The 12,250-nt window shown below is 39.0% G+C and overlaps 1 protein-coding gene across 1 annotated transcript in view; it reads right to left on the reverse strand.

Annotated features, from left to right (window-relative positions):
* Positions 1-12,250, reverse strand: part of LOC113234875 (importin-11) — a 32,533-nt gene that overhangs the window by 9,970 nt on the left and 10,313 nt on the right. The window contains exons 7-13 of the mRNA XM_026470397.1: positions 8,532-8,714; positions 7,899-7,998; positions 7,104-7,312; positions 6,716-6,913; positions 4,233-4,425; positions 1,625-1,877; positions 375-601 (exon numbers count right to left, since the gene is read on the reverse strand). Of these exons, the coding sequence (XP_026326182.1) occupies positions 375-601; positions 1,625-1,877; positions 4,233-4,425; positions 6,716-6,913; positions 7,104-7,312; positions 7,899-7,998; positions 8,532-8,714 (1,363 nt within the window). The remainder of the gene's footprint in view (positions 1-374; positions 602-1,624; positions 1,878-4,232; positions 4,426-6,715; positions 6,914-7,103; positions 7,313-7,898; positions 7,999-8,531; positions 8,715-12,250) is intronic.

A 12,250-nucleotide genomic window follows, 5' to 3' on the forward strand; every position in this document is an offset into this window, starting at 1 on the left:
TGTGTGTGTGTGTGTGTGTGTGTGTGTGTGTGTGTGTGTGTGTGTGTTGACGAATAATGGGCCGATGATGATTCAAATGAAACAATTTCGATTATTTATTGCATAATCGTGATCGACATGGAATCAACAGTCGATAGGACATTTATCGACTCCAATCTATACATTTTTATACTCATTTCCACACAGTTACCGTTATATACATATAATAGGGGTCTGTAAAAAAATCACCAGCAAGTGGGCAACACTTTTTCGCAATGAACAGTTACTCCATCTTCAAAAAGGATAGAGTATAATATATAGCTTCGTCTATCTACAATAACTTTAACAATTATGTCGCTTTATTATTTAAGGTGCGATAAAAAAGTACTACTAACCCACAACCTTCCACCTTTCGACCTGAGTCACCAAGTTCATCTTCTCCGTCCAAACGTGCAGTATCCTGTTCAGTACTTTGGCGGGATCGGAATCGTATTCGGTCACGCCATTCGATGCCTCTTGAACGACTTTGTAGAACAGATCTGACGATATCAGAATGACGCGAGATAGGAGGCACAATTGGACCGATAGCACCATCGGTAGGTCGTCACCTTCAAGTAGACAGCTGAAATAATTTATAGATTTATTTTTATGATTATTAGTACAAAGGTCGAACACATAGAAAAATTTTCTTCGACCCGATAGGACTTGAACCCACGACCATACTGCACCGTAGTATTGCTCTTACCAACTGAGCTACGGGTAAAGTTATCGAGTTGTCGAAATTCTCTTATGTGTTTCGGCATTCTGCCCGTGACATCTAGTGAGAGATTTTAGAACCTTCTTCAGATTTATTTTATTCAATTATGTTACCACAAAGTTGCCAATTTAAGTCATGTAAACTTCCCATTTTACCCATTATGGGTCTTTACAATACACGATACTATACCCTTCTCATTTCACGCGCTATCTATTTTCACAATATACGACACGATAACGATAAATATACGGAAATAGAAATTAGTGTAAAATGTTAAGTAGTCGAGTGTTAAGTTCGAAACCTTGTGGCAGCATGTAAGGCTTCACTTTCTAAGTTACGTTCATTTGTGAATGTTTGAGAAAGAAAATATCGTAATGTAACCTTCATGTCGAAGAAGGTTCGCAACTCTCGGAAAAAAGTGTGAAGATGAAAAGAAAAGTGTGTTAAGTGACTTATCCTTAGAAAAGACCCGTGCTCAACAGTGGGTCGTATAATGGATTGTATAATGGGTTGATGATGTTTTAGGGAGGTATAAAATACTTTCTAAGCATCGTACATTAGACTTGATTCTATTTAGACGTCTAGCTATTTAGAAAAATAACAAAATGTTTTAAATTAGTAGTTTCACTTTATTTGGATCATTTATTTCACTTATTAGACCCTAAATAACTGTGGCGTAGTACATTCCCCGTAATAGTAATTTCTCCTTTACGACTTCTTTTAATTAAAACATCCCCCCCCCCCCCCCCATTTGTTTTACCACAGTATACTAAAACATTTAAGTTAATTTCCAAGTCCTTATCGTGTAAAAACATGTCTTAAAAAAGCCTATGTGCCATATTAATGATACTTCAATTCAGCGTTATGCCATATAGAAAAAATACTCACTGTATAACCCTAATCAAAATAGGCCATATAACCTTCACACCCAAGAACGCATTGCGTTCCGGAAACGTAACGCTTATACAGATTTCGGCCATCTTCAACACCGTTATAACACCTTCGGTCCTCATATCTCCCAACATATCTTCGAGAAGGGCCATGCATTTGGCTCCAGGTCCTGAGAGGAATTCCTCAGGGCATAGAAGGGTGTACGCTTGCATTATATAGACTACTATTCGGAGATGTTCGGAAGATTGTTCTGGAAAAAGTAACGACATAACATTCGACATAAGTAAGGAATAAGGGCCATATTTACACTAGGTCAACAAACGGCCTCCAATTGCCAGCCGACGGTGGCAGCGTACCCAGTGTAAACACAGAGTCGTTTGACAAAGGCAGTTCGCTGCCAAAGTTAACCGAGTCGGCAAGGTGTAAACACGGTCTGGCGAATCAGTCGCCTTCGGCAAGCAACAGTCGACCAAACAAGGTTCGACGTGTCCGCGGCCGCATTCTACGTTGGAGATCGAGTAGGTAGGAATATACCTACCTAACTACCCGATCAGGGGGTCGATACAGAACCTTACGATAACTCAATTGTCGACCGATTCGATTTGATATCGTACCATTTCTTTTAATTTAGTATTCACAACAACCGAAACAAACGTCAAACCATCGTATTCGAACTTCTCGACCGGCAAAGGCTACAAATGTTATTCAACAGTTCGAATGAAAGTTACCGAACGTCCTATTGTTTACAAAGCAAGAATGTAATATGGAAATCTCTTATTTTATATAAAATCTGGATTTTGTTCAATTTTATTAATTTATTTTAATGCAAGACTAATGCGCTCCTATATTTTAAACCTTTAAAGTCTTAAAAATGTATATTAAAAGGATTTTCATTTTTCTTATTATCTATTTCACCGACTAACTGTAAACTCTGTTGGTTAACGATATCGTATCCGAATCCGAATCGAACGTTTAACTCGAATGTTCTGAATAGCTCGGAAAGAGCCCTTCGATTCGAGAACGATATCCAATCGATCGATTCGGTTAAAATATCGAAGAGTTCTGAATCAGAGTACAGTTTAGACGTTGCGACCGAATCGTTGTATTTATTGATTTCGTGATTCCAGTGAACGCAGCAATCGACTCGGTGTAAACAGCGCATCGACTACTACACCTTAAGCGTCCACATATCCGCAGCGCACGCATCGGACGGATCGCATCAAGCTCGGTTTGTGGCAGTGAGTCCACTATATCCGCAGCAATCGGATTGCCGTCGCCACTTTTCGTAGCGAGCGGACGAGTGAAACTTGTGTGTGCGAGACAATGGATTTGAAAAGTGGTGAAGGACAATTGTGGTGGTGGTTTGTTTGTTGGCAGAAGAAGAAAGAAGGTAAAAAAAAAGGAAACATGATATCTGGATACATGACATATTTAAGAAGAGATCGCAACGCGGCGGCGCACGCGCGGTGTGCGTCCACTGATACGCAATCCATATGACGTCGTCGGCACGCATCTGAAAAGTTGCCCCTCCGAGCAATTGCGTCGGCATTACCGACAGGCCGTGCGGTTCGCGCGATGCGGATCAGTGGACGCAGTTGTATGAACTTTTATACAAAGACTACTAAAATCCGTATAATGCGATCCGTCTGATGCGTGCGCTGCGGATCCGTGGACGCCTAACTTTAGTCAGCCTAATTCGTTTGCCGAGGTGGCGGTAGTTGAAACGATGTAAACTTCAAGTCGATTGCACGTCCTTTGGCAAAGCGAGGTAGTCTATCAAAGGCGGCAGTCGACCCTATGTAAACACACCATAAAACGTCGTACTTTTATCAAGTCAAGTTTCTATATACCATACCACCTTACCAAATACACTAGGCTCAGAATGCATAACAGCAGCATAATGACAACGCAATAGCCAGCTACCACAAAAACTAATAATTCCGAAGTTTACATTAAGAAATAAAACTGTAAACAGTACAGTGTACAGTTTTATTTCTTAAGCTGGTACAGCTCTTAAGGTGGTTCGGATTTGTTATCGTGTCCATTCACCTACATAAATCTATGTCAACACCCTATAAGTTATTGGTACTTCAAGCACAAGTTCGATCGTTTATGGAGTATTGCTGCTACCTTTGGGACGGCTCTACCCATTATCAGTTAGCTGCCTTGGACTCGGTGGAGAGAAAAGCAAAGAGCCTTATTAACAACAACTCTCTTGTTGAGTCGGAGCTACAAAATCTCGACCATCGCAGAAAAGTAGCTTGCTTGTCGGTTTTCAATTTAGTTCCACCCTCACCGTTCCTCCTCCGTTCGACTAGAAGATCCGGAACACTCCATCCTTATGTCGTTAATATACCACCCAATCGCACTAAGCGTTTTGCTTCCTCCTTTCTGATTACTTGCGGCAAACGAATGGAATACAATTGGGGCTATTTTTGGGTATTCCAGACAAGAGTGAATAGGCGTTTTTTAGGCGCACCGTCGTTAGTGAATAGTCGCTTAACATCAGGCGAGATTGTGACCAAGCGTGTGTCTATTATTAATAAAAAAAAAATTAAAAAAAATTAAAAATTATTAAAAAAAATATATACTCCTATTATCTTACCTAGAATAGGGTAGAGATTATCAGCCAACTGCAAAGTGGCCGGGTCACACACTAGCGAAGTCTCCAATATAGCCAGCCATAACTCCAACGCATCCTCTAGAAGGTACACGTGTGCTGGTTCAGTTAGCTTCGTTGCTTCGTTCACCACACCTAGTATCCACGGTCTTACGTTTGGTGAACACTCTCCTAGTGCCTAAAAAGACAATGGAATATTTACTCATTTCAGTATTTATTATATGGACAACAAAACAAATAACAATCAATTTAAGTTGATAAAGAGTTAAATACGATATTATCAATGATGTTATACACAAGATACATTACGTTCATAAAAACCGACATTTAAAATCTGTTCCACAACACATAGAAACTTTTTTAAAAAACGTGAGTCGTTTGAACTGACAGAAGTGCCTGAATAAATTTAAAAAGCAAGTTTTTAGTGCTTTATTGCCATAGTATAAAGGGAAGGTGTTGGCACTTCCTCATAAAATGTTCAATCGTTTATATTTTTTTAACTAATGTAGATAGGAAGCGTATATCTTAAATTCGTGAAATTGACAAATATGTAGCAATTATTGGAAAATCTGCTCCCTTCATGCTGAATATAGTGGCGACCAGTCATCCTGATATCAGAATGGCTGGTCAATATTTTTTTTAAATTTCTCAGAATATTGATATATTAGAAATTTAAAAAAAATATTGAGAAATATTGCAATTATTTAGAAAAGGTAGCAAATAGTAGCAAATATGTAGTAAGTCTTGAATATACACTCAGTGCCAGACGCCACAGGCGACCAGCCATCCTGACGGTCACGAACTTATAATCTATGACCACAGTTCATGCGTCTTAATCGCACTCGCTTCAGAAAAAAAAGCTATCTCTACCTTCAATTGGCAGCTGTTATTTATGAAAATATACAGAAATATTAGGGGTTAAAGTATGAAATTGCCGTTTTATTGCAATAGGTTCTTTGAATTTTCATAGAATCTTCATGGTTTGAGGTTTTCGAATGAAACTTTTTTCAAATGGTTTCTGTGATTTTTTTTTTTTTTTAAATTTGAAACATTTGAATATCGACTTTCAATTGTTTTTGTTATTCAATTTAGACAAGAAAGATGGATACTGCGAAAATTCGAGTGATTTTTGAATACGAGTTCCGACGCGGAACTAACGCGGCAGAAACAGCCCGCAATATCAATGCTGCGTTTGGAGAGGGGTCTACTAATGAACGCACCGTGCGATTTTGGTTTAAACGCTTTCGTGATGGAAATTTCGACTTAAAGAACGAGTCACGAGGAAGACCGCCCACACAGGTGAATAACGGTGAATTAAGAGAGATAGTGGAAGCCGATCCTAGTCAAACTACCCAGGAATTAGCGGCATGGTTTAACGTTACCTTACCCACAATATTGACTCACTTGCGTCAAATCAATAAAATAAAAAAATACGAAAAATGGGTGCCTCATGATTTGACTGATCTGCAGAAAGTGTGTTGAAACTTGTGTTGCCTTGTTGAACCGGTACAGAAATGAAGGAATATTGGATCGAATTGTAACATGTGATGAAAAGTGGATTCTTTATGATTACCGGAAAAGAAAAATGCAATGGCTGACCCCAGGTCAAATGCCACAACAGTGTCCTAAAGCAAAACTTACCAATAAAAAGGTAATGGTAACTGTTTGGTGGTCTCAGCATGGTGTTATTCACTATAGTTTTCTCCGATCTGGTCAAGCAATAACGGCAGATGTCTATTGTGCCGAACTCCGAACCATGTTGACAAAACTAGCAGTAAAACAGCCCCGACTCATGAATCGATCTTCACCATTATTGCTCCACGACAACGCGAGACCTCACACAGCACGAGAAACCATTTTGACCCTTCAGGAACTGCAGTTAGAAACCATTCGTCATCCTCCGTATTCACCAGACCTTGCTCCAACGGACTACCATTTTTTTCGTGATTTGGACAATTATCTACGTGACAAGAAGTTTTCTTCCCAGGAGGCAGTACAAAATGCTTTCACACAGTTTGTGCAGTCTAGATCGTCGGAGTTCTATCGCAAAGGCATTAATAACCTTCCCATTAGATGGCAGCAATGTATAGATAATAATGGCAACTATTTTGATTAAATAAATTTGTTAAAAATTTAAAAAATAAACAATTTAGATTTTCAGTACAAATCGGCAATTTCATACTTTAACCCCTATTATAAATAAAATATAACTATATTATATAACTATGCTTTAAACTGTTATGGACAGGCGTGTAGCTTACCATCAGGCGCACGACTTGTTAGTGCCGTCACTTGATATTATAACAATCTCTATACATAGTACTAAAAAAAAACCGACCTCAAAAGTCATTCATCCTCTAGTTTGCCACCTTTTTTTGAAGTCGGTTTAAAGAAATACCACAAAATAAAATAAAAGCACCGACGATATTTCGATAGCAATTGATGGGAAAACGTGTAATAATGTGTACTTTGACGAGGTGCACGACGGCGGACAACACCGCGGCGCGCAGCATGTTGTGCGTGGCGGCGTGGTGCCATAGCTGCGGCAGGTAGGCGAACAGCGCGCCCGTGCCGCCGGATCGCGCCACCGCGGGCCCGCAACGCTCCATCACGTACGAGATCACGTGCAGCACGTGCATCTTCGTGTCGCACTCCTCCGACTCCACCTGGGACAACGAATGCTCTCACTTTACTACTCACTACGGTCCAGAGATATATGTGCTATATCCTGGCAGGGTCGCCATCCAGGGATATATCGGCCCCTCATACGTAAAGTATCGTATGTCGAAATTGCCAAGTTTACAGAGGAGCGTTTTAAGGTTCTGAAAAAAAAATGACGTCCGAATAAAAACCTACCAGGAGATTATAGAGCGCGGCAAGTGCATGTGGCGCATAAGGCGAGAACTGTTCCACGTCGAAATTGAAATCGTCTATGGTGCTCCTCAGCGCTTCGGCCGCTGCCAGCTTCACCGCCGCGTCTTCCGTCGATGATGTCAGAGGCTCCAACAAGGCCTCGTACATTGCCGGCCTGAGGGACTGAGAGGCCCGTACGCCGCACCATTGTCCTATAACAATTTGCAGAGAGTCAATATGTGTTGGATTAGTCAGTATAACCTCGATGATTGATAGGGCCACGGGTGGCTAAACTGCCTGACCTAATAAGTCGATTCCGTATCGTCGCCGAAAAGGCAAAACTAATACATCACCAAGCTCCTACTTTAAGAAATTAGATTAAGAAGAAAAGAGCTTTGCAATATTATTTATTGAATATCATGATATTCATGTGCTTTTTTTGGGAATATAGTTTGTGATTACACTACAGACAAGAGCTCTGTAGCTCAGTTGGTTACGAGTGATCCCGGCATAACTACAGATACTGGTTAGAGTCCAGTCAGATCTAAGGAATTTCTTTTTGTGTTGTTCGATATTTGATCTTAACAATAATAAAAATAGTTTTGTTAGTCTGTTAGTGCTTTATTAATCTGTTAAACAAGCATCTTTCATTAGGCGTACGGTTATTAATATTAATAGGACTAAATAAAAATTTAAAAGTACATAAATTACCAAAATTTACCAATACATTATATATTAGGTGGTTTATTTGACAATTTAACAAAAACATACCATATTTAGACATACTCGCATACTCACCGATAAGTTGACAAACCCTTCGTCTGATAATTCTGTAATTGTTATCTTTAATCTTGAGCTCCTGACTCAAAACTTTTGTAAACCATTCGTCGAAGTCCACCTGGGAAAATGCATAGTTTAACTACGTCATTCATAATGTGGGTGTCAATGAAAACTTTTGTTTTTAACAATTATCCTTGACTATTTCTCTTTAAGATAACAAGTGACGGGACGAACAAGCCGTACGCCTGGTGGTAAGCGTTACACGCCTGTCCATAGCAGTTGCAGTGACACTCAGAGCTTTAAATCGCAAAGATTTTCACTGTGCCTGTCACCCTGTGACATAAATTGACAAGTCCAAAGTGCCTTTAATTTACCAACACCCTTTCGAACCGGAACACAGTAATGCTCACATTACAGCTTGGCGGCAGAACTAGGTAAGATGGCAGTACTTCTCTGGACGAACTCTTTCACAAGGAACTCCACTGCTACTTAATGGTATAGTACTTAATAATGTCATTGCCGTCTCTCTTCCAATGTGATCAGGAGTACGTGAGCGAGATCGCAATAGTTTCAAATCACTTAGGCGCATAATTTCACAATTTTGTGGAATCTTCAAATGTGTGTAGAAAACAACAATGACAATCAACTCACGTCATCATACAAGTCAAAGGCAGCCAAACCGACAGCATTATAAATGGCATCTTTCCTCAATATAGCAGGCAGGTCTTCGGGGTCGATCTTCTGCTGCTGCACTGACGCGAGCAGGCGAACCAACTCGGGCGCTAGGATGTTGCGGAATTGGAATAGCTCTATGAATACCGCTTCTGTGCATGGCTGAAACGAATAGATATTTATGGACGTCTCATTGACGTTGACATTTTATGTCTCCATCATAATACTGCCGTCGCTTACCAAAACGTGGCTCAATGACAACAGTAGATTTGTACGCGTTTTATGCACTTGTTAGTGCATAAAACGCGACACTTTACCCGTGACGAGTATATACTTAAGTACTATATCTACTTAAGTATATAGTGGATACTTAATTCGAGGGTAAAATGGGTTTATGAACGAGTTATACACACAGTTCTACACTCTGCTTTACACTTCGATTGCGAGGAAATTAAACAACAATATTACAAATAAACGATTATTTAATTAAAATTGAATGTAAAATTACAAGAATTAGACATATTTAATGTGATGGTTTTTCCTTATTTTATGCACTAGAGCATAAAATCCTATTTTATGCAGCCTACACCACGGGAAAAATATTTTTTTGAAATATCGTAAAAAACCATAACCCTGATTTAGAATATTGAAATTGTTTAATGATATAGGAATGAAACTATTTTTCCGGATTTAAATCGCGTATATTTGTTTTTTCAAACAAACCGACGTTTCGGGCCCTTTACAGGTCCCATGGTCACGGTTGACAACACACACACGTCGCGTAAACAAGTCTGCAGTCTGCGAGCATGTCATGGATAAACCTACACATTCAATGAAGTTTGACAAACCCCAGGTCCTTGCAAAAGAAGTCCGTTATCTGCCCAGGATGCTGCGAGAGGCCATTGAAATTAAAAAACATCCTAATTTCAACAGGGAAGATGGTTTCTCCGTACCACCAGTTTGGGATCCAGTATTTCCTCTAATGAAAAATCCCAAACAGACATAAGACTGCAGTACTAATTAATATGTTTTAATTTATTCTAATTTCTATTAATAATTAATAATAAATTTAACTTAATAAAAAATTCATTCAATAAAATAATTTGTAAAACTTAATGTTAGCGTAAATTGGAATGTTTTCTTTGTAAAATTAAAAATAAGGTATTTAATTAATAAGTATTGTAACTATAGTGAAAAAATAGGGTGGTTTGCATCAATATTAGACATAACTGGTTGAAGACTGTACCACCTCAGTCAACCGTGACCATGGGACCTGTAAAGGGCCCGAAACGTCGGTTTGTTTGAAAAAACAAATATACGCGATTTAAATCCGGAAAAATAGTTTCATTCCTATGTATAACAATCGCGAAAACCTAAGAACTCGATTTGTTTAATGATATTTCAGCTATGCAACGTTAGGGTAAGTTCCGATAAGTCGAACATGTTAACTAATTTTAACTATTCTTAAAAGAGAATTTTTTGCTCTATATTTTGCTATTCAAAACGCATATTTGACCATTTATCACTTAGCAGCGATTTAGTTAGTGAACGGCAGAATAATTGCCAATACAGTATATGTTGCAATGCTGAACACGGGTAGCCCCTAAGGAGATGGTTTATGTTCACTGCTGCAATTTAACGTACAGATTGGAAATTAAAATGTTATTTCAGATCTGAATCACGTACATTTGCAATTTGTAAATCTTTCACTATCATGACATTCAATTCTTTTTATGAATTTACTCCACTAGTTTGTTAATACAAAAATCGAACACTAAGAAAATTTCCTTCAATAAGGCTAGATTCGAACCAGTGCCTTCCAGCAATCCGTGCTAGACGCTTTCCCACCTAAGTCACGAAACGAACACGCATAAGGTCTGCTGGCAGACCTTACAAATTTCTCTAAGTGCGTGTTGCAGATACAAATTCGACTTTTTTTGTCTTAGCGCCATCTGTGAGAAATTCGCGTATATTTGTTTTTTTTTTCAAACAAACCAAAGTGACTATGACGTTAGATAATAGTCTCATTTAAAATGGCGAGAAATAGATAATGGATTTGAGGATCAAATAATAACATTAATCGAGTCATCCAAAGAACAGAGTCCGTTGTGATTATATAGCGAAAAGAGAATAGGTACATTACGAGAATCATTTCGTTATTCAAACTAAGGCCCATGTAAAAGTGTTTTGAGAATTTATGTACCTTATTTCGTTTCTGAAATATAAAATCAAACAACAGTCAATCTGACATCTACAGCGAAGAAGAACGAACGAAATGTACTATGTCCTGAGAACAAGTAGTCTTGCACATAGATCTTTGTTCTACGGATGAGTCGTATTAGATACTCAAAAAACAAGTGATCTATTGTAAATGTGCACTTTTTTTAATAAATTATATTTTTTTATGTTTGATACATATATTAATTTGTTGTAAAGTTCCGTACATATTAGTTGATCTACGGACAAATTATAAATGAACTCCACTCAAGGTAACTCTATTATTATGTTTAAGCATACTAAATTAATATTTGATATTCAAAAATGATATTTGATCCTATTTTTTTATTATTGGTCTTTTCTTTTAACGATTGATGACTTTTATAACCAGTATATCTTTTGATATTGATCTCCTAATAAATCTTGGCTGCTTGGTTGCGCCCTCCATTCAATAGGTGAGGTTAGGTTAGTATATGAATCGGAGTGCCATGACTGCGGTGGCTGCCCCGTGGTGACGGCCCATACTGGAGGTCTGCTCGGCCTGGGCGGAGGAGCGCCGATCACTTAGCGCCGTTGTGGGAAGGGATCTCTCTCTGCCGACAGTGGTTCGCGCCATGGTCGACAGCGAGGGGTCCTGGAAAGCGGTCCTCACCTTCTGCGAAATCGTCCTATCGCAGAAGGAGGCGGCGGAGAGAGACAGTGAGGCTGTGGCCACTGTCGGCGTCCGGCGCCGAAGGATAGGGAGAAGACGGCGTGACTTCGGTCACCACCTTCCCCCATAGGGAGCCACGACGACGAACGTGGGGACACACGTTCATCGTCTGCATGTGGGTCGAGATCTCAGTAGGCTATGAACCTTCCGTCTGTATCCCCAGGCGCAAGGTATCCATGATGGGTTTCTCCGCGTAAAAAAAGCGTGACACGGCAGCGGCCAACGACTACCAGAAACCAATTTGCTTGCGATTAAGAACATTTTTTCAGATCAAATTATATTATAATTAATATAATATTAGTATACAAATATAATCAATATTAACTTAGTTTTTAAAATAAGTATTTAAATTTTATTTCTCTTAGTTGTGAGGCCCAACATAACTATCAAATTTAATTTATACATATCAAACATTTTTTGCGTGGCGCAGAACAGAATTAAAATATGCTTCATGTCTTAATAAAAAGAGGATCAGTCATTAAAAAAATTACCATTTAGATTTTTTGCCTGCCGCTTTTGCAAATTTAAAGAGATTATTTAAATACATGCCCTGTACACTCTTCATGAGCTAAAGATGTACTATTAATTTCGTATATCGAAGGAAGCCGTAGTAGGCCTTTGGGAGAATGTTGCTTCTTAAATGAGAGATCGACGGTTCAAATCCGTGTGGCAACATAGACTAAAATTTCTAAGTTCAGTGCAACGTGTGTTAACGGCACAAAGAGTGTTCGGACAACCGATCAAGGTGTGCTTATTTGCACAGGTTGGT

The sequence above is a fragment of the Hyposmocoma kahamanoa genome, unplaced genomic scaffold (assembly GCF_003589595.1).
Source record: "Hyposmocoma kahamanoa isolate Upper Pololo Valley unplaced genomic scaffold, ASM358959v1 86, whole genome shotgun sequence".
NCBI lineage: Eukaryota > Metazoa > Arthropoda > Insecta > Lepidoptera > Cosmopterigidae > Hyposmocoma > Hyposmocoma kahamanoa.